The sequence below is a fragment of the Trichomonascus vanleenenianus genome (genome assembly GCF_965637985.1).
Source record: "Trichomonascus vanleenenianus strain CLIB 3782 genome assembly, contig: TRVA0_059S, whole genome shotgun sequence".
Taxonomy (NCBI): Eukaryota; Fungi; Ascomycota; class Dipodascomycetes; order Dipodascales; family Trichomonascaceae; genus Blastobotrys; species Blastobotrys vanleenenianus.
The window spans coordinates 29,880-57,816 of NW_027481828.1; the positions used below are offsets into that span (position 1 = coordinate 29,880).

The following is a 27,937-nucleotide window of genomic DNA, read 5'->3' on the forward strand; positions in this document are numbered from 1 at the left end:
ATGTAACGCTTAATAGCGACTACCAATATGCGTTCAGGGAGTAGCTTGAATGCTACGGATGTTACACTCTTAAGTGATCTGCAATTCGGTTTAAAATTAATGAGAAAGCTGATACATTCAATTAATATAACCATGCAATAGGCAATACCGGTACCACCGTTTTAATATGTACCAGCGTCACAACTAACGCTATTACCACGCAAAAGCAGCCCAGAACCCAACTGAAAATCAACACTCCAAAAAGACTCAACTAATTGTATGAATTCCGTGTCCTCCGAACATCCTCATCCCTGTAATACACCCCTATAACGCCATATTGCCGCCGAATGCGTCCTATGCAGCTGTCTCGGCAAGCAATGGCAGGTGGGGCCTTTGTGAACGACAAACGTCCCAAAAGACGGGGGCGAGCCCCCTTGGAGTGCACCCAACCCACTTTAACTTCCGCACACACCGATTTGAACCAGTGGCAGAGGGGTTTTGAATAGAGGAGTGAGTAGCCAGAGACGCCAGGGCAATTGATCAGAGGCTAACTTGCCGGTAGCATGACGGAGTCAAAGGAGTTGTATACCAACGCGATTCTGTCGTCCGTTCCGCCCGTCGCGGCCGCCGATATCGTGAGAGACCGCTTGAACCGGGCCAAAGCGTTGAACGAGGAGATTGCCGACTGGGCGCGAGAGCGGGCCAGGATCGAGAACAACTATGCTGCTGAGCTGGAGAAGCTGTCGCGAAGGGCCACGCCCTCGAGCGGCCTGCTGGGCTCGCTCTCTCCGACGTGGACCCTGGTGGTTGCGTCCGTCGAGCAATCGGCATCCTCGGCCAAAGTATTCAGCCACAAGCTGCACGCTGAAATTGAGTCTCCGCTAAGGAACTTCTCTTCGCGATCGAACCAGTTCCAGGACGTGAAGCAGCTGCAGGAGGGACTGACGCAACTGGCTCGCCAGTTGGTCCACGCTGAGGAGAAGCTCCAGCACCAGCGAGGTAATGAGGAGCACCAGATTCAGCTGGCTGAGAGCAGGAGCTCGTGGGAGAGCCAGGCGCCCTATTTGACTGAGCAGTTGGAAGTGGTTGATGAAGCGAGACTGGTGCTTGTCAAGGACAGTTTGACGCGGATGCAGACGCTGGAGGTCGATCGAGCACAGGGATCCATCAAGGAAGCCGAGAAGTCACTCAATTCCATTCTGTCGTTTGAACCGTACGAAGATATGAACAGCTTTGCGTCCAAGGTCGCCAGTGGAGCGCTTACTCCGCGTCTGGAGACCGCTCACCGGACCTCTTCGCTTGGATTTCCGCACCCCCATCATAATCAACACCCCGGAGGCGCTCAGAACAAGAGGCTTAGCGGTGCGCCTCAGCGTGGGGGGCCTTTCAATGAGGCCGAGGACGGTTCGTCGGTTCATTCGAAGGAGAAGCCGTTGAGTGCTGGGAGGGCAAAGCTGCGATCTAAGGTGGGCTCCATTTTTAAGAGCAGGAAGAAGGGCAAGGCTAAGGAAACTAGTGGCGGCCCGGCTATTCGGGAAGAAGAAGAGGGCGACAGTGAGTCGTTGAGCTCTTTGCCTTCGCGTCGAAGCCAGCACCAGTTCCAGCAACAGCAACAACAGCAGCAGCCAGTTGGCGCAGTAGGCGCGAACCGGGCCACTACAATGCCAAATAACGAAGTTCCAGCGGCCCCTCCATCCAGGAGCGCCACTCAGCCAATGAGCGCCTTCCAGCCAATGACCCCGACCCAGCCAGTAACCGCCAGCCAGCCACCGATCGTTCCTCAGCCAGTGTCCGCCAACCAGCCACCGTTCGTTCCTCAGCCAGTGACCGCTACCCAGCCACCAATCGTTCCTCAATCAGTGACTACCAATCAGCCGGTGGCCGATGTATCGCAAGCGGGAAATATCAGCAGCTACTCTTCGCCGCGAGAATCTCCAGAGGTCTACAACAACGCTCCACAGGCACAGGCGCAGGCACAGCCTCAGCAGGGCACTGGGACGGTGCCACCTCGGGCACCGCCGAAAAGACAGTCGTCTCTTGGCTCTAAGCCCCAGCCGCCTCCTTCGAGAAAGGCGAATGTTCAGCCACAGTCGCAGCAACAGCCACAGCAAGCTGCCTCCGGTGATGAGAACGATGATCGAAGTCCATTCCGGGTAGAGATCAAGGATCAGAGCGTTGATAAGGACAAGGAAGACGATGTTGTTTTGTCACAGCTAGCTTCCCAGCTGAGATCACAGGCCACTGTATCGAACCGAGCTCAGCGCGGCAGACGCGATATCCAGTCTCGACTGTTTACGGGCATTGAGCCGTCGCTGGAGGAACCCGCGTCATCACCCACAAGTGGATCGTTCATGAGCCAGTTGCAGGCATTCCCGCATACTACTGCAGGGTCTGCCGCTCTAAGTAAGAGTGTCGAACAATCCCCTACGGCCCAGCAGTTCCCGCCAACCGACCAGTTCCCCCAGCAGTCCCCACCAAACCAGCAGTTCTTGCCAACCCAGCAGTCCCCTACGGCTCAGCAGTTTTCACAGACCCAGCAGTCCCCTACAGCCCAACAGTTCCCACAGAGTCAGCAGTCCCCTACGGCTGAGCAGTTCCCACAAGCTTCTGCAACCCAGCAATTCCTACAGACTCAGCAATTCCCTCAGAAGCAGCCACTGAGTATATTTGATGAGACTCCTGGCGCGTCTGCAACGGCTATTCCTCCACCCTTCCATCTACGAGGAGCCATCAACGGCAACGGATCAACTGATGGATTTGGCGACAAGGCGAAGGAAGAACCAGAACAGCAACAGGCATTCGTTCCTCCTCCTCCACCACCGCCTCCTCCACCAAAGGCGGTCGCAGCTCCAGAAGAAGAATCGAGCTCCTCAGGTGCAGGGTCTCTCAATCTGTCCAAAGAGCTTCCGTCTCGACCATTAGAAGAGACCGAGTCTGAAATCTTCTCCGACGCGCGGCAGTCTCCTGAGCTCAGCATACCTAGTGTCGCGGAGCATGCAATTACTCCTAATTCAGCTGCTGGCGTTGCCGCTGGAGCCGGCATTGCAGCAGCAGCGACCGCTCTAGCGCTAGAAAACACTGCGGCTGACGATAACGCTGCACCGTCTACCAAGGGCGGCTCCCTTGAGCCGGAAGTACCTGTTAACGAACAGCCCAAGGAGGAATTGCGTATGGCACCTGAACCGACGGCTACCAATGATGAAGTCGAGTCTCCGGATGAGGAGGATGGTGCTCCTGAGCGGGTGGTGGAAACTCCTACTACCTATGCAGACTCTGAAGCTGAGTCTGTGACGAAGATGAGAGAGATTCACCCCATTGATACTCAGTTCACAGGCCGGTCGTCGCTGAGCGGGGCCTCTTCTAGTCCCGCCCCGTCTTCTCGACATCCCGAGCTGCCATTGGGCTCCTCTAGCGGCCTTGCCGCCACTGTGGTTGAGGGAATCACTGCTAACCTCAAGGATGGTGTTGTTGAATCTGCTTCCGCCATTGGCGAGGTCGCGTTTGGATACCTTGGAGATGACGTGCCAAATGAGATCAACATTCGAGTTGCCGATTCGTCTCATGCCCTGGAAAGGGTTATTCCGAACCCAAGCTTCATTGCGCCGTCTTCTGAACAGGAGTTCCGGGTTACTAACGCCAACCTCATCCACAACCTACGAGTTGGCATCGTGGGACTGAAGTACACCTTGAGCAAGGTCGTTGTTCCCATCATCTTCACGCCAGTATGGCGGCTCGAGAAGAGACAGGCCAGTCTTATGCTTGTGTATAAACTTGCCGACGACTTTGAAGGGACCCAGCTGACTATTTCTGACTTCGTCATCAGCGTCCCAGTGGAAGGAGTGGACGACGTAGATAGCCAGGCAGTTTCTGCACAATCTCGACCGACGGCGTCGTTCAACAGGGAGAATCAGCGAATCACGTGGCGATTCTCATCCCCGGTTACTCTTAATAGGGGTGTCGAGGAGAAACTCCTGTGCCGGTTTAGCACAACTTCTAGAGTGCATGAAGCGGTCGGGGGCATCAACGTCAAGTTCACGCTGCAGAACTTGCCGCTGTCGTCTTGGCACCTTGAGTACTCGACGGTCACTTCTGACCCATTCAGTGATGACCAGAGCGAGATTGCCAGTGACTGGGCTGTTGTGGCCGCTAGAAAGACAGTCGCCGCAGCGAGGTACACTGCTCACAGTGAAAAATGTGTGACTAACGTGTAGATTAATACTTATTTAGATCTTAAGGGAAATTGTACAACATTGCAATCAAGAAGTCCGCTAGTCCCCCCAATTACAGCAGAATGATTCGAGGGCCAGCCCTCGAGCTCCCGTAGTTGGGGGCTCTGCCCCCAAACCCCCTTCAACCAAACCCTCCGCGAAGCGGAGCCCAAGGGGGGTCTGGGGGGGTCCCCCCAGTTGTTACGCTGCAACTATTCTTCGGTAAGAAACATGACATTATAATTCTAAAGGGAAACCACAGACGGTTCAATTTTGATAAATTATGCAAAGGTGGATGTCTAGTAGACAGTCTGCTGCTGTGCAGGGGCGCCTTCCTCCTCCATTTCGATCTCCACTCGCTCTCGCCGTCGCTTCTTCTTGCTGGCCTTCTTCTTCTTCTCTTCATCCTCGTCCTCGGATGCGCTGTCGCTCTCGCTCTCGTCGCTGCGGTACTCCTCGCTCTCAGACTGGTCCATCCACTGCTCGAGATCCTCCATCTCAACAAGCTCATCCTCGTCGTACTCATCACCCTCAACATACTCAACCTGGCCAACATCCTCGTCTTCCTCTTCCTCAAGCTCCTCCTCGAGCCTCTCTTCTTCAGCCTCCGAGTCGTCCTCGACCAGCAGATGGTCGCCCTGCATGCCATTGAGCACCCTCTTCCAAATGTGCTCATCAACGTTAAGCGGCTGCTCGCCGTATGCACCAGACTTGAGTCGCTCCAACAGCTCCTTCTCAATACTCTTTTCAATCTTCGCCGCCACAAGAGCCTTTCGCTCTCGCGTCTCCTCCCGTCGCTTGACCTTTGGAGCCTGGCCGACATAGTGTCGCTCGTATTCCTTGCCGGCCAGCCGTCGTTCCTTGATCGCGACCTGGACCAGCCTGGTCATTCGCTGCTTGCACTTGTGAACGAGGAAATTCGGCCAGTAGATGAGGAGATCGTCTATCTGCTTCAGCGCCTTAGCGTAGTTATTTGATAGCTTGATGCGCTCCCACCACTTGGCGGGCATGTGCTGTCGCTCCGCGGTCTTCATGTAGAGGTACAGCCGGCCATCCACGGATCTGACCGTCGCGTACTTGGAGTTCGCCAAGGGGCATGACTGGCGGTTACACAGACCAGACACGTTATACTCATTTCTGCAGAAATTCTGTCCCTTGGTCGTCTTGAGCTTGAACGAACAGTGGTGCTGGTTAATCACCTCCCAGATAATCTATAAAAAAGCCAAAAAGTCAGATATGTCATTCCATAAGGTCCCCGTTTCTTCTCGTACTTACTTCGTCCGACATTTGTTAGTATTCTCCTTTGATCCTACAGCAATCGGTTTGCTTGATCTATCAAAAGCTGCCGATTTGAAATTTTCCGCGCGAAAAAAAAAAATTTTTGGATATGAATGCACGGCTGTGCAATCGATGAACGGTGCGGCTGACCGGGCCAATTAACGTACCAATGAGTGGGGCGATATATCGAGAGACGTCAACGGAATAAAACGACGTAACGTTCAAAAGTAGGCAGCCAAAGGATTAATATTGCTATGATGTGGTCATCAAAATTTCTGGTATTTATGGCTAACTTGCTGACCAGGAGAGTTCAAAGCAACTACAGTACTTATGGAAATGTCACAATAGTTAGATCAACTGTATTACTTGGCATAGTAAGACCGGAATTTGATAAGTTGGATAAGTTGGAGCTTTAGAGAATTGAATTGCTATTAAATATCATGCACATAGTTTATGATATATATGCTCCAAGTACTTAATATATAATATATAATATTTAGGTAAAGTATTTCCTTTTAAAGATGTAGCGGTGTTTAATTCTACAAAACATAATCGACCCGAACATTTTAACTGGTTTAAGCAAGAGCATGGAGAGTAGATGATGATGAACAATGAAGAGAACACGAGCGATTTTGAAAGAGGACGAAGACGATAATCGGGCCCCGAAAAGAAGTGTCTCCGAGTCCCTGGCCGCAAGAAGGAAAGCGATTGAAGAAAAGTACAAAACGAAGACAGATGAACCCAGCAAGAACCGCAAGTTCGGGGCGCTCATGGGCCAAACCAGCGGCGGAGGCATCCTGCAGAGACGCAGAATGACCGAGGAAGAAAGAATAGAGCGCCGTAAGAAGCTCGAAGAGAGGGTTCAGGCGCGTAAAGACGGCGAAACACCGCAAGTAAACCAAGAAATGGAGAAACTGAGGCAGGACGCCCAACAGAAGCGAATGGCCCAGGCCAGAGCTAGACTACTGAGAACAAGGCGCATCAAGGGAATTAGGATTTCCTTCCAGCCGGCATTCCTCACGAAAGACCAGGAAGCGGTTATCGAGGAGCAGATCCGCGAGCTTGAGCGCGGGGAGTTCGAGTACAGCGAGGACGAGCATGAGAGCGCTAAAGAATACTCAAGATCGCCGAGCCCGAGTTCATATAGAGAGGTGGCACCTGTTGAAGGAGATTACTACCGGCCGGGAAGAGATAGAGGCCGAGAAAGGAGACGAAGAAGCTATTCGCCTAGCAGGTCTTCCTCCCACTCACGGTACTCTTCGCGAAGCAGGGGATCATCCTGGAGTAAAAGCCCGCGGTCATATGATTCCCGAAGCTCGTCGAGAAGCCGGGGTAGAAGGCGATCAAGATCATATTCCCGGAGTCCACGAAGAAGATCCTACTCCCGTGGCTCAAGGAGATCGTACTCTATGGATTCGCGAGTTTCACGAGATTCACGGGATTCGAGATCACGGGACTCTCGACGATATTCGAGAGATTCCCGAGATTCTGGATCACGGGACTCTCGACGATATTCAAGAGATTCTAGGCGGTCCTCGAGAGATTCCCGTCGCTCAAATGACTCTCCGCCAACAGGAAGACCACGCTCACGATCTCTGTCGAAATCGCGTTCTCCGGTCCCTGAAAAAGAACAACCTAGCGCGGTATGGTAGGCTACTAACTAATTTCTAATGAACGGCTCGAAATGTTGAAGGGGTGGGTAAAATATGCATTATTTATGGCTCATTGATACTTCTAAAACACAAATCCATCTCTTCCATCGTAAGTGAATGCACGTAGAGGCACTTGGCCAACACTTCTTGGCTCGCCGCGAAGTCCAGCTCGGAGTAGTTTGAGGACCATTGAATGCCTTGCACCAGACTTTTGACAATAGATGCAGATGTCTGGAACTTTTCAAAGTTGATCTGTGGCTCGCCGCCATTTGCCGGGTGAGTCAAGAAAGTATCCTTGGCGCCGTTGTTCATCAAGTCAGAAAGGTAAAGCCCCACGAACGGAATGCACCCATTGGACCCATTGATGTTTTCCAGCTCCGATCGCAAATGGGCAAAGTTATTCGCTGAATCAATGAGCTTGACAAGCTGGCGAAACAGCTTCTGGTCGCTGGCAGAGACTAGTTTCCAGGTGCGGTATAACTTCTGGATAATCGGCGATCCCAACGCTAGCACGAGCTGGATGGCCGTCGAGAAGTTCTGCATGACTCGGCAATGATGGGCAATCTGGATGAACCTTGAAATTACGTTGGCCCTCTCATCGGGGGACCAAGTGAGAAGAATTTCACTCTTGACCCAATTCACCACCAAGTTGAACCGCGAGATAACTAGCTCCACGCCCCGCGAGTTGCGCTCCACTAGGAAGGCGATCCAGCTCTGCACGGGGTTCAGCTTGGAACCAGTCCATCTCAGCTCAATAAGCTCCTTCCAGTCAACCTGCAAAAGTGCATCTCGCTCAATAAGCGTTAGCTGTTGGCCGATGTACTTGGCACTGAAATCAAGGATGAACGGCAAATGGTTGCCCTGCATGATGCTCTCCAGCGACAGCTCGTCGCTCAGCGTCCGCACCGGGATACCATTCAGCGCATTAACGAGATGAGCGTTTTCCTGCGTAATGGTGATGCTGCTACTTTGGTGCTTGAGTATCTTCGGGGGCTGTGGAAGCTGCGGCGACTCAATGCCATGCGGGATGTTAAGCTGTTCTAGCTCGGCGTTACGGATGACGCTACCGTCATCAAACGCCGCGCTATACAATGCAGAGTGGTCTTCAGAGATGTGCACATATTGCGAAGCGCTCTCTTCCGACTCGGAGTAGCTGAGCGCGCCCGTACTGATACTACATCCACTGCTGTCGGTGTCAAACGAAAGCTTGGGTACGTGTTCCATTGAATCGTGTGGCCGGCTCTTGCGGTGGTAACGGCCCTCAAGCTTTTCCAAAGCAGCCCGAATGGCATCTTCTTCCGGCGCTTCGTCGTCGGGAATAGCGGCAAGTTCCGCGGCAATTCCAGCGTCCACTCCCTGGTACGACTTGAGAATGTTATTTAAAATATTCTTGCTGCTGTCGTTTGACTGTTGGTAAATCTTGGTTGTCCCCGCAGTAGAGGTTGAAGCGTTGGCCTCCTCTTTCTCCTCTTCCTTCTCTTCCGCTTCGTCTTCGCTGCTTCCCATGCTGAATCGGGAGTCGCCCGTTTCGAGGGAGGTGGTGGAAGAGTTTTCCGAAAGCGGGAGACCATTTTCAAGAGCCACTGCCTGCTTCAGGTTGCCATTGTTCGCCCTGCGCCGCAAAAAGTTGGCCTGCTGAGCTTGGTAGGCGATCGAGCGTTGTGGCAAAATTACTGAGCGGCAGACGCTCTTCGACGAGTCATAAGATTCATAGGACTTTGCGCTGGCAATAGTGCTGATAGATGTGATAGAGTTGGTGAAGTTGGATACCCGGTCGGCCTCTATGAAATCAAAAGTGCCGTTGATGTGGTTATTATCATTATTATCGTCGTTAGGGTCGTAATCATTAGTATCGGTTTCGTAATCGTCGTGGTTCTCATCAATTGGGTCATGTTCGTTGTCACTGTGGATATCATTGTGGGGGAGTGGTGCTTTTCGGCTCAGGGTACGCTGCAGGCCAAAGTTATCAATCATGGAGATACGGCCTGGTGGGCGGTTTTTGCGAATTGGTTTGTAGGCTATCGTGTCGCCTTCATCACTATCCTCGGAAGTAAAGTTGGCCCATTCTTCTGGCTTTGGTGTTGCTATCAGCACGTCTCCTTCCTCTTCTTCTTCGGAAGAGTAGCTTTCCATTGGTGGTGGGGAGTCATGCGGTACTGGGTCAGCTTTCATGGGAGGTCCCTGGAACTTAAGAATCCTATCCAGCTCCTCAATGACCCTGGCACTCAGGATATCAATCCTCTCTACTGATTGGCGCCGAGAAGTGGAGTCATCTCCGTCTACTTTCACCCGCTTCTCCAATGCGGACACAAAGTGACCAAAGAACTTTCCCACGGCCGTTTTCTCCGATTTCTCCTTGATGGCCTGCCGCAGGCTGCGTTTGCTCGACTTGTGCTCCAGCTCTTTGCCGGCAAAGGGCCCACGACCAGCGTGTACACCGACGTCTCCGGACATTGCCAAAGCGCCTTTAACCAGCGACCCTGGAACCATGAACATGGCAGGAATTTCCGGCTCTTTCTTCTCGGGAGTTTCTACAGGAGGTGGATTCGATGGCCCATTATAGTAGCGCAGGACGGTCAACCGCCGTTCCGCTTTGGTGCCTTCCTCATCCTCCACCGTCACCATGCCAAACTCTCCCCCCGGGACAATTGGCTTCTCTGAGTCAAAATCAGGCATGGACCAGTACACGGCACACATTTTGGCCCAGCACTTGCGCAATTGGTCGAATATGCGCACGGCGCGTTCGTCGCCTTGTGTTGCGTCCCACCGATAGAGCAAATTGAGGAAGAAGGCGAACTTGGTGCGCAGATCCGCATTCGGCACAAAGTCGTCGCCAAAGAAATTGAGCAGCCAGTGCCTCAGCACGACAAATGTTCGCACCAGGACGTCATGACCGACTTCGTCGCCGTTCTTCGAGGCGTTTGCATGCACAGCCCACGCCAGCCGCGACAGTAGCAGCTCGACAACGCTATTTGCAGTGGTGAAGTTACGGAAAGTCAGAAAGAAGTCAGACAGAAGGCCGTAATCCAGGGTACTCTCGGCCGTCAGGTAGACGACCAGTTCCGTCAGGGTTGCACGGACGACTTTTTTGCGCTTCTTCGCCGACGCGTCTTCAAATATGTGGTCCAGAGCGCCAGACTTTGCCAGCTTGTCAAACACTTCGGGACTATAGCGTGCAAACAAGAACGGCAAACGCGCCATAGGATCGCTCGGAGTGGTCAGCACTGATGGCGACCTGCTCGCTGAACTCATGGACATGGCGCGGTTGGATATTTGTGGGTATTCTCAATGCTTATATCTTTTCAATATTCTCCAATACGATACAGGTGGTTGAAAAAAGAGCTAGGAAAATCGAAAGAATGGTTACCTCATGTGAGAATAAATGGTCAAGGATTATGCTCTGACGCTTCGAGGCTCACTTTTGCGCTCACAAACATGCACAGTATGTACACAGCTACGCGGTGGGTGACAAGAAGGAAGAAAAAATAAATACAAATGATATATATTCTTGCGATTGTTCTGTTGTTACGCATGCGTGGGACCCTGCACAGTAGGAAATATTACATGTTCCATATGCCAACGGCATATCATTTCCCGTATATTGCCTGTGGCTTGGGCCCCGTTTTGTGGTATAGACTACTACTATCTGAGCTCCCCGCATGCCTCACTTATCTCCGTAATTTTTTGTCGTATTCCATCGAAATAGCTATTGATGGTCCTTGTCGGTTCAGTTACGTAGCTGCTGCAAGTGATCGAACTGAACCCCCCTTACCTCAGACAAGAAGAATGTAAACAAACTGGTTTGGCGACAATTCGGGGAATGTAAATCACGTGATAGGGAGCCGCACGCGCCGCAGAACTCATCCTAACCCCTGCGCAGTACATACATACCACAATAATAAATGAAGATGTTTTTAAAAAAAACACACAGCCACTGGTAGTGTACCGCCCACCAACACTAGTACGTAATATTGTAGTAGCAGGCGCAGAAATGATAATAGGTAGCACTAATCTATGGGTTGTATTTGATGAGGCCGAGTCCATTTACACGCATCTCGTAACCAATAGCCACGTTCGCAGCAACTTTGTCCCCCAAGTTGTCCACAATTGGGGCAGGCTGGGAATGTTACCAAGCCGCATACTCTTGTGTTAGTGTATTTGTTAATTCTTGCTGGTGCTTGGTACTTTGAATTCTCTACAAGTTTGCTGTAGCTTGCTCACAAATATTCGGATTTCTCTACGTGATGGAAGCGCGAATTGTAATTGGCTCAAGCTAAACCTTCAGGCAACCAATCCCCCAAATATACTAGCTAGAGTATGCATTCGAGGGCCAGCCCTCGAGCTCCCGTGGCTCCGCTTCGCGGAGATTGTCAACTGCGCCTATTACACTTTGTAGAAAGGGTGGTCGAGAACCAGCTGCGCAAGGTAATCGCGGGCATTGACCGGGTTGATTCCGGAGAAACGTTTGTCCGCATTCCGCGGGAGAAATTATTCGGATAACAGTACTCCAGTGGTTACGCTTTATAGAGTATGGTAGACATAATGATATGTATACAATGGCCCAGGAATACGTATTCTAGCGAACTTACAGATTTGAAATAGTATTACGAGTTATAATCACATTGGAGTTACAATTGCCTCCAACACACTTCCTATTTACAGCTAAGCCATAGAATTCACGTAATACGTAATACGTAATACGTAAGATATGTACCAACATTTGGCTCGAGATTTTGTTGAATTTTTTGAAGTCGGGCTAATGGACGGTAAATTGTCGGAGCACGTCAGCTCGCCTGATAACTATCGTCTAAGCCACTGGACTGTTGAACTTCACCGGATAAAACGCTCCACTCACCACTAACAGAGAAAAAAAAAAGAATAACGAGAAAATAATAGAGAAATACAGTATTCACTAATTTCACGGCCTAGAAATAAATATATGGGCCAACATGTGCGCGCGTAGGTTAGAGAGGTATTCCGGTGCAGAACGAATTTCACAAGCAATGAGTCTAAGATAATCGTCGGATCCGACTATTGTACCATCATAAAGCATTCTAGACCAATGGATGAGGAATGAGAGATAAAATCCGGGGGATGTGTCGTTGGAACTTCTTCTTTTGATTTGAGGCTTGGAAATCTTTGAAACAACAGCTTCAAAATTATCACATGTTGGGTACCATGGGTAACTCCAAGAGATCGAGGCGGACCGAATGAGTTCTTTGCTCTGGATGAACCCAATGAGTCTTTGCTCCGGGTGACCTCAATTAATGACCTCATTCAATGAGCATTTGCTTGGCGATTGACCCTAATCATTGATGAAAAAAAAAAACAATAATCTTTATTTAACAAATTATAGTATTGACTTTGCTACACAGTTAGTAAATCATAGGAAATACAAGCTTGCCGATACTCGATAGCACATTTCGTAGAATTGGTGAGGCGGAGCTTGTTCCCAACTCCATAACGGTACCAACTTCCAACGTACCTGGTGTACATCACTACGGAGAATACGGAGAAAACATGTCGAATCAGTCTGGAATTACCGGTAAGAGGACCCAGCTCTCTCAATTGATCCACTAACACCCCTCTAAAGCATCAGAGGATCTCCTGGCAAAGTTCAATGACTACGTCGCCGCAGGTCATCGCACTCTCCTGATCCAGATTGACAAAGGTACCGTAACCACTAAACTACCACCCGATATTCTGACTAACCAAACTAGAATCGTGTGAGCACGACGAAACAATTGAAGGCAGCTCGGACCATGAGGCTGATTTTGACGAAGTTTCCAGGCGATTGACCCCGAAAGACGCTCGATACATTGTCCACAAGCTCGAAGGCGACGACTACGCGTTCATCTCGTTTGTGCCTGATTCGGCCCCTGTACGGTCCAAGATGCTTTACGCGTCGAGCGCATCCACAGTCCAGCGTCAGCTTGGTGGTGCTGAGCGGTTCAGCCATATTCTGTTCTGGACCGACCTCGACGAAGTGTCGCCCAGGGGCTGGCGGGCCCATAAGGCACACATCGCAGCAGCTGCCCCGGAGACGGAGGAAGAGCGGTCGCTGAAACAGACGCTGGAGCGTGAGGCGGACCAGATGTTCAGCACTGCAAGCAGGAAGAGTCATGTCCGACCGTCCGACAGCAGCAGCGGATTCTCGCTGCCCATGGACAGCGAGGGCGTAGATCAAGCAGTGCAGGAGCTCAATGCCGCCAGCGGCAATAGCGCATTTGTGCTGGTAAGTCGCAATTAATCCGAATTCCGAAATCCCGCCGATTATATGCTAACTATTACCGTGTTTCATAGGTCATTGACGAAAACGAGCAGGTAGTCGTCGGCCAGCCGGCTAAAGAGATATCCCGTGGCTCTTTGAATGCGGTTGTCGACCGTAATGACCCCCAATATACGCTGTTTAAGCTACATGATTATAACGGCTCTCCTATTGGTACGTTTTTTTTATGTTTTTTTTTTTGGGAGGCTATTGGCTAACTATTGTTATTGCAGTATTGATTTATACCTGCCCGTCCAAGTCTTCCATCAAAAAGCGGGTGCTCTATGCCGGAGACAGAAGCGCTCTGGTTAGCGAGCTGCAGAAACGGGGCCTGTCCATCGCCAAAGTTGTAAGTCACAATGTTATTTTATTAGTTTGATGGATTGTGGGGTACAGGAGATGATGTGCTAACTATAAACTCACAGATCGAATCAACCGACGCTGAGGAGGTGACCGAGGAGTTTATCCGCGGCGAACTGGCCTACGAACAAGCCCAGTCCTCCACGCCCTCTACCGGCACATCTACCCCGAAATTCAACCGACCCAAACGCCCCGGTCGACGATAAACCACTACGTACAGCCTATAGCATATGTATAGCAGAGATAGACACGTATATTGCGCCCAATGAAAGAAAAGCAAAACAGCTTATCACCTCGGTTTGATGGAGAAATATGACCAAATCGCCCGCCCAATAGGCACCTCGGCGGCCTCACCCCGGGACCTCACCAGGGTCTCGGAGTGACACCCAGCCGCGCTTAAAAGTCGGCTCCGAGGACCGGTCCGGGCAAAGTTCGGTTACCTATCCGCACGTGGTTTAGGGTTTCTCACTGTTCCTTTCCCCAGAGTTTCACGGACCAACGCACGTCCGTTATCGTGTGTTCCAGGGCCCATGTGAAGAAAGTGGAGGAAAAGAGTTTTTTTTGAAGGAATAGGGCTGGGGGGGAAAGAGCAGGGGAGAAAGAATTGACCAGAGGTTATGTAGAATTTGATGAGAGAAAAAAAAAAATAAAACGTGGAGGGTTTGGTTGGCGGTCGGCGGCTAGGTTGGAGGGAGCGGAAATCAAATGAGCCTATTATGTAGGAATGAGGTATAGTGAGTGAGAAACATTGCCTTCTGTCCGACAGGAAAGGATTCAGTCAATGCCGAGATTATAGGGGCCCACCCCCCAGGCTGCCCCAGGGATGGTCTATATAAAGGTGAAATGTTTCCCTCCGAAAAAGACTCGGATCTTAGGCTGTGTTATTTATCCATTGGTATATTGGATTTTGCATTTTTATTTATTTACTTTGCGGTGGAATTAAAAAAACGCATATATCAAGTCTTCGCGACTTCTTCTTCCATCCTTTCTCATTCAATCACTTTACTTTACTTTACTACTACGAATAATTCATAATGGCCGTCGCGAAGAGACGATCCAACCCAGTCGTTGAGCTCATTGCGGGTGGTACCGCTGGTATGTGCGAGGCATTCACCTGCCATCCTCTCGATACCATCAAGGTCCGCATGCAATTGAACAAAAAAGCCGGTACCGGCGACCAAGTCGCCAAGGTCGTGCGTCGGGGCTTCATCGGCACTGGTGTCGACATTGTCAAGAAGGAAACTCCACTTGGCCTCTACAAGGGTCTCGGCGCCGTCGTGGGAGGTATTACTCCAAAGATGGCCATCCGATTCTCGACCTACGAATTCTACAAGCGGAAGTTGGCGCCAGCCGATGGGTCGGCAATTTCGTCCACGCGAACTTTCATTGCTGGTGTCGGTGCTGGTATTACCGAGGCGGTGGTGATTGTTAACCCTACTGATGTCATTAAAATTCGACTGCAGTCCCAGTCGCATTCCATGACGGACGCAATTGACGCTCCACGGTACCGAAACACCTGGCATTGTTTGACCTCCGTCATCAAGGAGGAGGGCGTCAGCGCCCTGTACCGAGGTGTCGTGCTTACTGCTGCGCGACAGGCCACTAACCAGGGTGTCAACTTCACCGCGTACTCTGCGTTCAAGAAGCGTCTCGAGGACGCCCAGCCAGAACTGAAGAACCTCCCATCGTGGCAGACTTCGATCATTGGCCTCATCTCCGGTGCGATGGGTCCTCTGTCCAACGCTCCGCTCGATACCGTGAAGACGCGAATGCAGCGAGAGCGAGGTCTTTCTACGGAAAGCGGTCTCGGCCGGTTCACTCGAATCTTCACCCAGCTCGTCCGAGAGGAGGGCGTGCATGCATTGTACAGAGGTATCACTCCTCGAATCATGAGAGTTGCCCCTGGCCAGGCCGTGACCTTTACTGTTTACGAGTACGTCCGAAACATGTTGGACGGCACCAAGGTCTTCCAGAAGAAGATCTTCTAAATGGGCTTTCAAAAGAGTGATTCCTTTTTTGAGCTTTTACGAATGTAACGAATTAAAATTTTTCTTTTACTATCCGGACATCGTTTATCGTAATTTTGAATTATCGTCTTGCATGACCCGTTTTATTATCGTATTCGGAGTACGAAAGACTTATGCTCTCGCAATTTTTTTACGAAAAGCATAAACAATAACGGATCATACGAACAGCATAAACAATAACAGATCATAAACAATAATCGTAAATGATTGAACGTTAAGTTCTTTTTGTATCGGACCGGCCTTACCGGCGTTGGTAGTTTGGTTTTTAATCTTGTGTATCTCGTGTTTTGAATACCAGAAGTCGACTTTTTCTAATCTAGATCTGTGAATATAAAAATAAGCACTATATATCTCGGAGAGTCAAAAGCCGTAAGTGCCTGGGCGTACAGCGGTAATAGAGCGGTAGTAGACGCAGTATTATGGCCATACTTCACCCAAATGTGTTATGCTTGGTCTATCAATTGTAATATGCTCTATCTACCGAATTACAAATAACGATTTATTTCAATTAGCAATTCCGTCAACTTATTCACTTGCTATAAAGTCATATGAATACTAGATAGTGTAATGAAGCTACGATAACAAATGGTGCTAGCCAGGAGATGTAGGTATTCATCATTCCAATATTTTAACTATTCAGATACCGGTACTCTATTTCGATAATCAAGTACAGTATCCGGTACTATGATTTTTTATCTTATCAGGATCTATTGTGCTCGCAATCAGTAAATATAAGATGGTGAGCAGCCTACCTAAATACATCGGCTTGGTTGTCTCTACTCACAAACCCTACATTGTTAATAAACCATACACAGTTTTGGGCACTGCACGGCAAATGCAATACAAATGCAGTACACGTTGAGAACGGCTGAAATTGAGTAGACATTCTTTGATATTTGATTGGATTAATCATATTCGAATCATTAAAGGGGGTCTGGGGGGTTACCCCCAGCTTTGGGGGGTTTGGGGGGCATGCCCCCCAAGTGCCTAGTGGCTCCAAATTACAAAACAATACAGTTACAGTACCTGAACCTGCATAACTGATTAATGAGAATTCAATGTACACGATACGAAGCACCCATGTTACGTTAACGCAGGGGTCCCACAGTCTCTACGTCAAATTGAGGTTCTCAACAAAACAATTCAATTAAAAAAATCATAACAAGCGATATGAACGTAACTACCACTGGTTGTTGTTGTTGTTGTTGTTGCCGTAGTAGCCCTGGTTAGCACCTTCGTCCAAGCCTCGACCCTGAGGAGGTGGGTAGTAGCCGCCGCCCTGCTGAGGTGGGTATCCCGGTGGTGGGCCCTGTGGAGGATAGCCGCCCTGGTGCTGCTCATGCTTCTTCTCGTGTCGGTGGTCAGAGATCTTGTCGCCAAGGTAGTTGCCCGAGATGGCACCGGCAATTACACCGCCAATGGTGCCCAGACCACCGTGGCCAGAGTTGTGGCCAAGCTTGTGGCCGGCAAAGCCGCCCGCAGCCGCACCAAGAAGAGCGCCACCGAGGCCTCGGTCCCCGTCGACCGGGTTGCCGTTCTGGTCGTACTGCTGCGGCTGCTGCGGCTGCTGGTTGCCGTACTGCTGGTTGCCGTACTGGTTCTGGCCCTGGCCCTCGTTTCCGTAGTAATCTCGAGCAGACATTGTTATCCAATGGAATGTGATGATGATGAAGGAAAATAACGCAGGATGCACCGGGCTATTTAAGCTTCCAAGCTATAAGCGGCTAGACATCCCCCAATGCCAAGGTTGCAGACACAGCCAATCACGAAGATTCAGGGCGCAGAAGTGGACGCGTGGGTGCAGTGTGCCCTTGCCCCCGCGCGCTGCCTCAAAAGGAGGGCTTGGCGGGACCCATCAGACATTGCGTAGGCCAGCGGCCGCCCCTGGAGTACCGTAGTCATGACTGGTCGGGTCAAACAGTGTTTCACGCCCTGGATTGAAGTATATCGCGCTACTAGGGCGGTTGGAGTTGGTATTCTTGTCGTATTCGAACGTTTCATCGCGTCTCCGGAAGTAGCCATGTTCCGACTGCCAATGACGTAGTGGCGCGCATGGCGGCGGTGTGGTACACAGCCCTACGCGGCTCAGCCTTCTAGAAGGTGCCGATCCGATGGGGGAACACGAGGGGGGAGTACCATTTGATGCTAAAAATGGCCCACCATTCATATATGACCGTGATAATAATTGGTTCTATGAGCCACTTTTAGTGAGGGAATACCCAACAATTGGCCTATACGGTCAATGTGCCATGTGAAATGAATAGTTGTGAGTATTACGAATGCTGCATGCTCATCTGATTAGGGCGGTGAATAGCGGTTTAATCAAGCGATTGATAACCAAATTGGGAATATTAGTCTCTTCGTATAATTACTGCAGCTGACTTTTCCTTTTCATATGTGCAGCAGTGTTTCATCTAGTAATTTGTCAATGAGCCGCACTCAACAACCTCACTTGGTTATAGTGCGGCACAGCCTCTCCCTAGTCCTTGGGGGGACCAGTCCCCCCAAACCCCCCTGAGGCTCCGCTTCGCGGAGATAATCTCCAAAGTATGACAATCCCCTCAGCGAAGTCGAGCTACGGGGGTTTGGGGGCAGAGCCCCCAACTACAGGAGCTCGAGGGCTGGCCCTCGAATTCAATTGGGGGTTTCGAAGTGAGCTGCGCGGCTTGTAAATCATACGTCAGAATTTGCACGACAGACGATTGACGTTTTTTTCTTTGATACTTTTATTTCACATAAAAGTACGGTAGCTTTGAGTTTAAAATCAACGATCAAAGTTTCCATTAGGTACTGTATAAATATCACGGCATTTAGAAAATAAAATAAAATACTGGATCTTATCAAGGAATCAAGGGATCAGAATATGGTAGCTATGATTTACCTCATAATTATCAAATATCGGCAAATCCCGATACTAATCAAGATTATTAGCAGGCATTATTGCCGTATTACTGGTGTTAAATATCTTCTACCAGGTAGCCAAGAAACACCAGTAGAATTTTCCAATTACCAACCCGTAGGCTTAATGATAAATCCATGCAGCCAGTCCAAGGACTGCTACGAATTCAAATAGCGAATGCCAATTCCTTGTAACACATTATTGATGTTCTGTAACCAATTGTCTACCGTAGTACAGTACCGGTAAAGATGGTAACAATAATTTATTCCATGTCGTTTTGCTGCCGGTAATTCGAGAATTTATCAAACAGCTCAAAAATAGAATTTGCGAAAGTTTCCCAATTGCACACTCTTCAAGCTAATTGACGCTTCATCCAGCGCATCGCGTCCCTGTGGAGTCTGCTTCCCGTTGCGGAGCTTCGGGGTGGATACTTTCACCCCTGAAAAGGTGATCCTTTCCATTTTAGGAAATAATGTCTCATGTAGCCGCGTACCGTGCGGCGCCGTCATAAGTGGTTACACGGCTTTCTCGCCCCGTTACCAGCGTCTCAGGGGGCATAGTTTGACAAATGGAAAAGGGATTCTCCTTGTATGACTAGGCTTACAATTGACAAGCCTGTGAAAGGTTGGCCGTAATGTTTGGCAGGGGACATTACACAATAATAGAGAAGCTCCTAGTTCTACTAGTTTAACTGACTAACTACTGGAGTTTTTGCAAATTTTGCAAAAATTTTGGGGATCTGTACATCCTGTCTTGCACAAATGTGTGCCCAGGATGAGGTTCATGTGTGCCGCGATGAGGCTCGTCTTCAACTGCAAGCGCGCGTGATGCGGATTCTATACAACCTTGCTTCAAAAAAAAGAAAAATAAACGATGACCGTTACAAGTGTGCAATTGCTTCGCTCATTACCCCAGTATGATCCTGGAGGCACATCATTAGTCGATACCAGCTAGAAATTAGCAGTTGTCTTTCCTTTCGTAGTCGATATATATTTTTGAATGCCAGTTATTTTCATACATTGAGGTATACTCCAGAAGTTATTTGAAAAGGGGTGACATTGGCAGTACCACGTAGGTTACCGGTACAGTAGGAGTTGATAAACTGGGAAGGTGCTACAAATGATCATAAGCCCATGGAAAAGATTAACAATAAATATATAAATTACAAGTCTTCGAGTTCGTACTTCACAAAGTCCCGTACAACGTCTTTATACCGGGACAAGTCATTAGAGGAGGAGGTCGTGTCGGTCGTGAGGTCATCAGCAAGGTCGCGCAGGCGTTCGTACATCTGCCTGCTGACCCGCTTGTTAATGCGCGTGTACTGGGCTTTGTCGATTTTGCCTGAACGATACATCGGGCGCAGGGCATCTCGCACCAAACTCTGTACGCGCTCTTTCTGCTCCAGCGATAGTTGGCTGTTGTTAATAGCGGTGGCAGGGACGGGCGCAGAGCCAACTGTATGCGAACGGGGCCGGAACCAGGCCGGAAGGCGTTTGGCGGTCGCATGGCGCAGTGGAGAGCGCGGAATATCTCTGGTGGATTCAAGAGAAATCACTGGAATCTCGCTAGTTGGTGGCGGGGATGCAATTGAAGGAGGTGAGCTAGAGTCCTGCTGAGGCGACATCGACATTGCTCTGCTCTCCGGGGGCGATAAAGACATTGCCCTACTTTCTGGAGGCGATAAAGACGTTGCTCTGCTCTCTGGAGGCGACATCGACATTTGTCGTGTACTCTGTTCGGGAGAAGACACCGAGCTGTAAAACGAATTGCGGTTGCTTCCTAATGATGCCGGTGATGCGTTATTATTATTCACCCCGACAAACCTAATAGATGAGGACCCCGCGTTTCGGATGTTTGATAACAGAGACTGTACCAATGAACCCCCCGATGACGAAGACTCCGCCTTGACGATTGTATTCTTCGCCGAACTGGGTTCATTTCCGGACTTCATCGTGTGATTATTCCCTGAATTCGATTCATCACTTGGATTTACCAAATTAGATTCATCACTTGGCTTTGTCGTGCTGGATTCAGCCCTGGTCTTTCTCGTGGGGCGCTTCAGTTTCCTTGTAGGCGGAGAAGACAGTACAGCACTAGAAGATGCAGCAGGCGGTTCTGCTGAAGGCTCTCCAGGCATTTCATCAAGATGCTGAGCCTTTTCTAGCATTTCCCATGCTTCCACCTCCTCCGGCGACATAACCGGAGCCGGCACCTGCGGCGCCTGCGGCGCATAAACGACCGTGCTAATTGCGACTCTATCTTCCTCTCCAGGGGTTACAACACGGCCTCCTCCATCGACAACGCTACGAGTCTGCTGGCGGGTACGCCGCACCTGTTCCCTCGTCTCGGCGAAAGCGCGCCGGGAAATGCTCCGGCCCCCCCTGCGGCGCGAAGAGGGCACAGCGGGACGCCTTCTTCGGCCAGCAGCTGTACGAGGACGCTCAAAGTCCCTGATTATGGACTCAATTAGCCGACCGTATGATGTATTACAGTCCTGGTCGTAGTCATCGACTTCGTCCTCGCACGAGTCGAACCCACTGGCAGCCGTTTCGTTGGCAAAACGGTAATAAGCGCTCTCGCCGTCGACCTCACAGGTCGGACAGAACCAGTCGCTGAACGGTACCTCGCCGAGCCCGAGACAGGTGACATGGAAGGTACGGTCACACCCGTCACAGACAAGAAGCTCCTGCTCACGCTCGCCAGAGGCACAAATGACGCAGTTCTCAATGTCGCCGAAAGGCTCCTCGAACTGATGCGCGTACTCTCGCGCTAATTGCTCATGCTCTTCCTCGACGTTCTCCACCTTGGGTGCCTCCTTGTCCGGTACGCCGATGGTGTGCACGATGGCGCCGCCAAACTCCCGGCGGAGCGCAATTTCATGGAACCTGGCCCGACAGGACGGACAGCTATTTGTACGCTCCGCCCAGGTCTTGATGCACAGGTCGTGGTAAGAGTGGCCACACCCCAGGGTCGCGAGCAGCTCAGCGCTCTCCAAGGGCGGAGGAAGGTTCTCCAGGCACACTGAGCAAAGCCTTTTATTAGGCGGCTCTGTCTCGTCCACTTCGCTCATCTCTCCAAAAAAAAATTTGGGGCTTTTTCTTCACTTTTGCAATACGGTCGTTACTTCACTTTGGTAATATGGTCTCAAAGGAGATGATGGTTTCCCCAATAATAATTTTTGGTTTTATTAGGAACATTCATGGAGAGGTTTATCAAGTAGGTTATCCGTGCTGCGCAGATGCAGGCCCTGCACGGTACCGAAGTGGCAAACTTAATTCAAGTTAACAGTCACGTGCACACAGGCGGCACAGCCGCATATTACCCCCTGCCTATACACGTATGCCGTACCGAATACTACTGTACCGGTATAAGTCTGTAGATGCTATAGGTTGAATGTAGGAGTTATTAGTGCTAGATGGCACTTGTATGTAGGGGCTAATTACAGTGCTCGACGTAACGGTATGTAGGAGGTTATTAGTGGTATATCTGAAGATGCTTGTTGTATGGCGGAGTTAAGAGAGTGTGAGTGAGAGGATGGCCGAATAACTTAGTTAGGTCAGTATCTTTTTGTCAATGGCATATGACGATATTATACAGGGCCGTTTCTCAGCATCAAATGCCATTGTCATCGTGAGAGGGCATACGCCAGTGTCATCGAGTGCGATTAGGATAAGCAGTGCTGAAATATGCTTACAGCTTACCAGGGTGCGCACATTTGAGACCGAAACCCTCCGCGCAGCGGAGCCACGGGGGGTTTGGGGGGCTGGCCCCCCAAGAGAGTTGAAAGAAAACCGTCATTATTTTTGCAGGGTGTCATATTAAATATACATTGAGTACTTTTATGCCTCAGCGAGCTCTCGGAGTCGTCGCATGGTGGATCGGACAGTAACGGCGGCAGGAGTGCTAAAAAAGAGTTAGTAAACATAATAGAATCCAAAAATGGGAGAGAGAACATACCTGACGTTGTAAGCACCACCAGCAATGGTCTTGTCGCAGGACTTGCAGTTCCAGACACCAGTAGCAACTCGCTTGACAGAGGTCTTGCCGCAGAAAGTGCAGTCGTACTTGGCGTGCTGCTGGGTCTCAATCTTCTTACAGAGTCGTCGGAGAGAGGAACCGTATCTGACACCGTACTTACCGGTGATACCGACCTTCTTGGTTCGCTTAGTCCTGTTTGAGTCGTTAGCCGTCTACTCGTTATATTTGTCGAGAGCTTCTGTATCATCCGTCCGTCCATTATTTCCCGAGGGTATTTTGCTCGAGGGTATCAACATATCGTCCCATCATGGACTTTCAAAATAACAGAGCTCTCCACGTCGCTATCGTTCCATGGTACATACATTTTTGTCTACTGTCGTCGTTATGTGTCGTGAACAAAAAAGATCAAGAATAACTTTTCACCGAGTGCCTGCCTCTGGGTCCTGCCATACCTCCCAATTCGGGGCCTACCTCGCTATACTCCCAACCCGTAGGGCTTGCTTGCTGCGCGCACTATGGAGAATTCCGTGCCGGGACTCCCGCGGCTTTTCAATGCCGCGAGCCCAAGATTTCTTCAGCCCCAAATATACACATCCCTGAGCGTAATAATGGGTCCTCTCTGTGACACGTTCCTGCCCAAAGTGGAAGTAGACAAAGGAAGTGGCCAATGCGTGCGGCTCGCTCCAGGCATCTGGCCAGATGTATATATATGCCACTGCCGCCCCCGACTTTGTGGAAAGGGCACACACTGGGGGGACCAGTTCCCCCAGACCCCCTGTGGCTCGGCTTCGCCGAGTTCCAACTAGATGGCGTAGTGGTATGGAGCTGGTCGCCCTCAGGGGGATCGAACTGATCCGGCTATGGAAGATTTCATAATTAACTGTATAGCGTAGCTGAGTGTCGTACGTAAGTATTATGGCGTAGATATTATAGACGTAGGTCAGGGGCGGAGGCAGCTACAGAGTCTTGAGACGCGGCTTCTCTAAGCCTCGCTGCGGTGTCTGAATTATTTCGTGCCTGACTATATATATATGCGCGTTGGGACCAGCGGGCTGTCGTTCGCGTATCCTCCTCCCCCATTGCATTTCGTGAAACACGTATCATCATCCCGCCCTTTAAGTTCCTCCAAGCCCCTCCAAAATCCCAAAATTTGACCAGGTGAAAGCCACACAACGCTTCTGATTACTCCAGACGGTCTCTATAAAGTGGTTTGAAAATTTACGAGCCAGTTTTAGGTGGGCATGTCTAGAGGAGGCGACTTCAACCTGATAGACCACCCGTCCGCCCCAATTGGGGACCGGCGACAGGGAGAAAATCCGTACGACGAGGCCGATCTGGTATCGACCATGTCGCATTCCGGGCCATATGGCGCGGACAATAGCGTGGCCGAGCCCCCCGGCGGGGGGTTCGTCCACAATGCCCAGGGAATGGATTCGCTCCACTACCTGACGCCTATGGACTCGAACCAGGTACCCTACGGCGGCGATTACTCGTACTTTGACGGGACCGGTATCGCCGCCGACATTGACGACAATGATGACTACATGCTGGGCGCGCGCCAGGGCGCTGCGGCGGCAGGAGACACGCGAAAGCGGGGCATTTCGGGGTTCTACTCGTCCATGAAGACCAAGCTGGGCATGAAGCCCGATTACTCCGAGATGGACTTGCCACTGACTGAGCATGGGCGCGAGCACGCCCATCCGGCCGGCGGATCACGGTATGAGGGCCCCGAGGTTGACGAGGACGAGAGAACGCGCCAGGAGTTTGACATTCGGCGCCTCTGGAACAAGATCCTGCGTCGCAAGGAAGTAGATCCGGCCTCGCTGGGGCCGCGAATTATCGATATTAACGACCCAGCAACACCACACCACGCATATTACAAGGACAACCACATCTCGACGACCAAATACAACGTGGCCACGTTCCTGCCCAAGTTCTTGTTTGAACAGTTCTCCAAATACGCTAACCTGTTCTTCCTGTGCACGGCGGCCATCCAGCAGGTGCCCAATGTGTCACCAACTAACCGATACACGACCATTGGTACACTGGCCATCGTGCTGTGTGTTTCTGCATTCAAGGAGCTCGTTGAGGACATTAAGCGATCGAACGCCGACAAGGAGCTCAACAATTCAGAAGTAGAGGTGCTTACGCCAAGCGGTCAATTTGAAAAGCACCGCTGGATCAAGGTCCAGGTCGGTGATATTGTGCGAGTAAACTCGGAGGAGCCGTTCCCGGCTGACTTGGTGCTACTAGCCTCCTCCGAGCCAGAAGGGTTGTGTTATATTGAAACGGCGAATCTCGACGGTGAGACCAACTTGAAGATCAAGCAGGCTCTGCCTGAGACGGCACACATGGTTGATCCGGCGGAATTGGGCCGATTACGAGGTATCATTCAGTCAGAGCAGCCCAACTCCTCTCTGTACACTTATGAAGCTACACTCGAGACTCAGGGCCGGAAGATTCCCCTCTCGCCGGATCAGTTGCTGCTGCGAGGCGCGACTCTGCGTAACACACCCTGGGTGCACGGTGTTGTTGTTTTCACGGGCCACGAGACGAAGCTCATGCGAAACGCAACCGCCGCTCCAATCAAGCGAACCGCTGTGGAGCACATGCTCAACCTGCAGATTATCTTCCTGTTCTCGATTCTGATTGTCCTGGCTATTGTATCTAGTCTGGGCAATGTCATCAAGATCAAGGTTGCTGGTTCTTCGCTTTCCTACCTTCAGTTGGAGGGCACTTCCATGGTGAAGCTGTTTTTCGCTGACATTTTGACGTATTGGGTTCTTTTTTCCAATCTTGTTCCCATCAGGTAAGTTTTTCGGGCTTTTTTGATTGGCTGGTTGATTGATTGATTGGCTGATTGGTTTTTGGATGATTGGTATACTAACAGGTGTAGTTTGTTTGTGACGGTGGAAATTATCAAGTTTTATCAAGCATACCTCATTTCGTCCGACCTCGACATGTATTATAAAGATACGGATACCCCTACAGTATGCCGAACCTCCAGTTTGGTCGAAGAGCTGGGCCAGATTGAGTACATCTTCTCCGATAAGACGGGCACCCTGACGCGAAACATTATGGAGTTCAAGTCGTGCACGATTGCTGGTAAGTGCTACGCCAGCGAGATCCCTGAAGACAAGAAAATCACTATCATCGACGGCGTAGAGGTAGGGTACCACGACTTTGCCACGCTCCAGCGCGACATGGAGCACGAACACACGGGCCAGGTTATCCAGGAGTTCTTCACTTTGCTGGCCAGCTGCCACACAGTTATCCCCGAAGTGGGCAAGGGCGGCAAGATTAAGTACCAGGCCGCCTCGCCAGACGAGGGTGCGTTGGTAGACGGTGCTGCGCAGCAGGGATTCCGGTTCATCATTCGACGACCCAAGTCTATCACAATTGACATTCTCGGTCAGGACTACGAGTATGAGCTGCTTAACATTTGCGAGTTCAACTCTACGCGAAAGCGAATGTCGGCTATTTTCCGGTGCCCCGATGGCAAGATTCGGCTCTACTGCAAGGGTGCCGACACGGTGATCCTGGAGCGACTCGCCGAGGACAATCCGTTTGTCAGCTCGACCATGTCTCATCTCGAAGAGTTTGCCAGCGAAGGCCTGCGAACGCTGTGTCTGGCCATGCGAGTAATCCCTGAGGAAGAGTACCGGGAGTGGTCAAGTGTGTTTGAAGCGGCCTCGACGACGCTGGAAAACCGAAACGAAAAGCTAGACGACGCGGCCGAGCTCGTTGAGCGCGACATGTTCCTGCTCGGCGCAACGGCCATTGAGGACAAACTCCAGGAAGGTGTCCCGGAAACGATCCACACTCTTCAGGATGCGGGCATCAAGATTTGGGTCCTCACGGGCGACCGACAGGAGACGGCGATCAACATTGGCATGTCGTGCAAGTTGCTGAGTGAGGACATGAATCTCCTCATCATCAACGAGGACGACTTCCCGTCGGTGCAGGACAACATCCGCAGCAAGCTAAACGCCATCAAGAGCACCCAGGCGGCCCACCAAGAGTACGAGACGATGGCGCTCGTCATTGATGGTAAGAGCCTTGGGTTTGCGCTGGACAAGAGGCTTGAGAAGGAATTTTTGGAGCTGGGCGTCATGTGTAAGGCTGTCATTTGCTGCCGAGTGTCGCCACTCCAGAAAGCGCTTGTAGTCAAGCTTGTCAAGCGGAACCTCAAGTCTCTGTTGCTCGCCGTTGGCGATGGTGCCAATGACGTGAGCATGATCCAGGCGGCCCACGTTGGCGTTGGTATCAGCGGTATGGAAGGTATGCAGGCAGCGCGAAGCGCCGATGTTTCCATTGGCCAGTTCCGGTACCTGCGAAAGCTGCTGCTCGTGCATGGTGCATGGTCGTACCAGCGACTCAGCAAGGCCATTCTTTACTCGTTTTACAAGAACATTGCTCTGTATATGACGCAGTTTTGGTATGTGTTCCAGAACGGCTTCTCAGGCCAGTCTATTTACGAGTCGTGGACGATTACCTTTTACAATGTGTTCTTCACGGTGCTGCCTCCGTTCATTCTCGGTGTGTTTGACCAGTTTATCTCGGCTCGGCTGCTTGACCGGTACGCTCAGCTGTACCAGCTGGGCCAGAAGAGCACGTTCTTCAATGTGAAGCACTTCTGGGAATGGGTCCTTAACGGGTTCTACCACTCGCTGCTGCTTTACATTGGCTCTATCTACACGTACAAATGGGGCAATGTCATGATGAACGGTCTCATTGCCGACCACTGGACGTGGGGCACCGCTCTTTACACGGCCTGTGTGCTCACGGCGCTCGGGAAAGCAGCCCTCATCACGAGCATGTGGAACAAGTTCACGGTGCTGGCCATTCCCGGGTCGTTTTTGCTGTGGCTGGGGTTCTTCCCGGCCTACGCCACCATTGCACCGCTCATCAATGTTTCCACCGAGTACAGGGGCATTCTTCCGCACCTGTACCCATCGCTGGTGTTCTGGGCCATGGTACTGGTTCTGCCATGCATGTGCCTGGTCCGGGACATTGCGTGGAAGTATTACAAGCGGATGTACCGCCCCGAGGCGTACCACCACGTCCAGGAGATCCAGAAGTACAACATTGCAGACTACCGGCCGCGTATGGAACAATTCCAGAAGGCCATTCGCAAAGTGCGACAGGTGCAGCGTATGCGCAAGCAGCGTGGCTTCGCCTTCTCCCAGGCCGACGAGGGTGGCCAGGAACGGCTCATTCGTGCCTACGATACTACCATGCAGCGTGGCCAGTATGGTGAGATGAAGAGCGGCAACCAGATCTAACCT

General features: G+C 50.9%; 10 protein-coding genes across 10 annotated transcripts; 5 read left to right on the plus strand and 5 right to left on the minus strand.

Annotated features, from left to right (window-relative positions):
- Nucleotides 1-451: 451 nt before the first annotated feature.
- TRVA0_059S00386 (uncharacterized protein) lies at nt 452-4,190 on the plus strand (the record flags this gene model as incomplete). Its single annotated transcript, XM_076687463.1, has 2 exons — nt 452-489; nt 542-4,190. Exon 2 carries the CDS (start codon nt 543-545, stop codon nt 4,188-4,190), a length of 3,648 nt encoding a protein of 1,215 aa, XP_076538301.1. The 5' UTR covers nt 452-489; nt 542.
- A 296-nt stretch (nt 4,191-4,486) lies between these two features.
- Nucleotides 4,487-5,474, minus strand: MAK16 (ribosome biosynthesis protein MAK16; the record flags this gene model as incomplete). The annotated part of the gene is made up of 2 exons (XM_076687464.1): nt 4,487-5,398; nt 5,463-5,474. 2 exons carry the CDS (start codon nt 5,472-5,474, stop codon nt 4,487-4,489), a joined length of 924 nt encoding a protein of 307 aa, XP_076538302.1.
- A 602-nt stretch (nt 5,475-6,076) lies between these two features.
- Nucleotides 6,077-7,117, plus strand: TRVA0_059S00430 (uncharacterized protein; the record flags this gene model as incomplete). The annotated part of the gene is made up of 1 exon (XM_076687465.1): nt 6,077-7,117. The coding sequence occupies one exon, from the start codon at nt 6,077-6,079 to the stop codon at nt 7,115-7,117; it is 1,041 nt and encodes a 346-aa protein (XP_076538303.1).
- Nucleotides 7,118-7,180: 63 nt separating this feature from the next.
- On the minus strand, nt 7,181-10,375 carry LTE1 (mitotic regulator LTE1; the record flags this gene model as incomplete). Its single annotated transcript, XM_076687466.1, has 1 exon — nt 7,181-10,375. One exon carries the CDS (start codon nt 10,373-10,375, stop codon nt 7,181-7,183), a length of 3,195 nt encoding a protein of 1,064 aa, XP_076538304.1.
- Nucleotides 10,376-12,637: 2,262 nt separating this feature from the next.
- Nucleotides 12,638-13,951, plus strand: TWF1 (twinfilin TWF1; the record flags this gene model as incomplete). The annotated part of the gene is made up of 6 exons (XM_076687467.1): nt 12,638-12,662; nt 12,711-12,788; nt 12,838-13,352; nt 13,421-13,559; nt 13,619-13,734; nt 13,811-13,951. The coding sequence occupies 6 exons, from the start codon at nt 12,638-12,640 to the stop codon at nt 13,949-13,951; spliced, it is 1,014 nt and encodes a 337-aa protein (XP_076538305.1).
- Nucleotides 13,952-14,779: 828 nt separating this feature from the next.
- Nucleotides 14,780-15,733, plus strand: SFC1 (Sfc1p; the record flags this gene model as incomplete). Its single annotated transcript, XM_076687468.1, has 1 exon — nt 14,780-15,733. The coding sequence occupies one exon, from the start codon at nt 14,780-14,782 to the stop codon at nt 15,731-15,733; it is 954 nt and encodes a 317-aa protein (XP_076538306.1).
- Nucleotides 15,734-16,952: 1,219 nt separating this feature from the next.
- On the minus strand, nt 16,953-17,414 carry TRVA0_059S00518 (uncharacterized protein; the record flags this gene model as incomplete). The annotated part of the gene is made up of 1 exon (XM_076687469.1): nt 16,953-17,414. One exon carries the CDS (start codon nt 17,412-17,414, stop codon nt 16,953-16,955), a length of 462 nt encoding a protein of 153 aa, XP_076538307.1.
- Nucleotides 17,415-19,833: 2,419 nt separating this feature from the next.
- On the minus strand, nt 19,834-21,741 carry TRVA0_059S00540 (uncharacterized protein; the record flags this gene model as incomplete). Its single annotated transcript, XM_076687470.1, has 1 exon — nt 19,834-21,741. The coding sequence occupies one exon, from the start codon at nt 21,739-21,741 to the stop codon at nt 19,834-19,836; it is 1,908 nt and encodes a 635-aa protein (XP_076538308.1).
- Nucleotides 21,742-22,510: 769 nt separating this feature from the next.
- RPL43B (60S ribosomal protein eL43 RPL43B) lies at nt 22,511-23,013 on the minus strand (the record flags this gene model as incomplete). The annotated part of the gene is made up of 3 exons (XM_076687471.1): nt 22,511-22,574; nt 22,629-22,841; nt 23,012-23,013. Coding segments are annotated over 3 exons (279 nt in total).
- Nucleotides 23,014-23,995: 982 nt separating this feature from the next.
- DRS2 (aminophospholipid-translocating P4-type ATPase DRS2) lies at nt 23,996-27,934 on the plus strand (the record flags this gene model as incomplete). Its single annotated transcript, XM_076687472.1, has 2 exons — nt 23,996-25,458; nt 25,546-27,934. The coding sequence occupies 2 exons, from the start codon at nt 23,996-23,998 to the stop codon at nt 27,932-27,934; spliced, it is 3,852 nt and encodes a 1,283-aa protein (XP_076538310.1).
- Nucleotides 27,935-27,937: the final 3 nt, after the last annotated feature.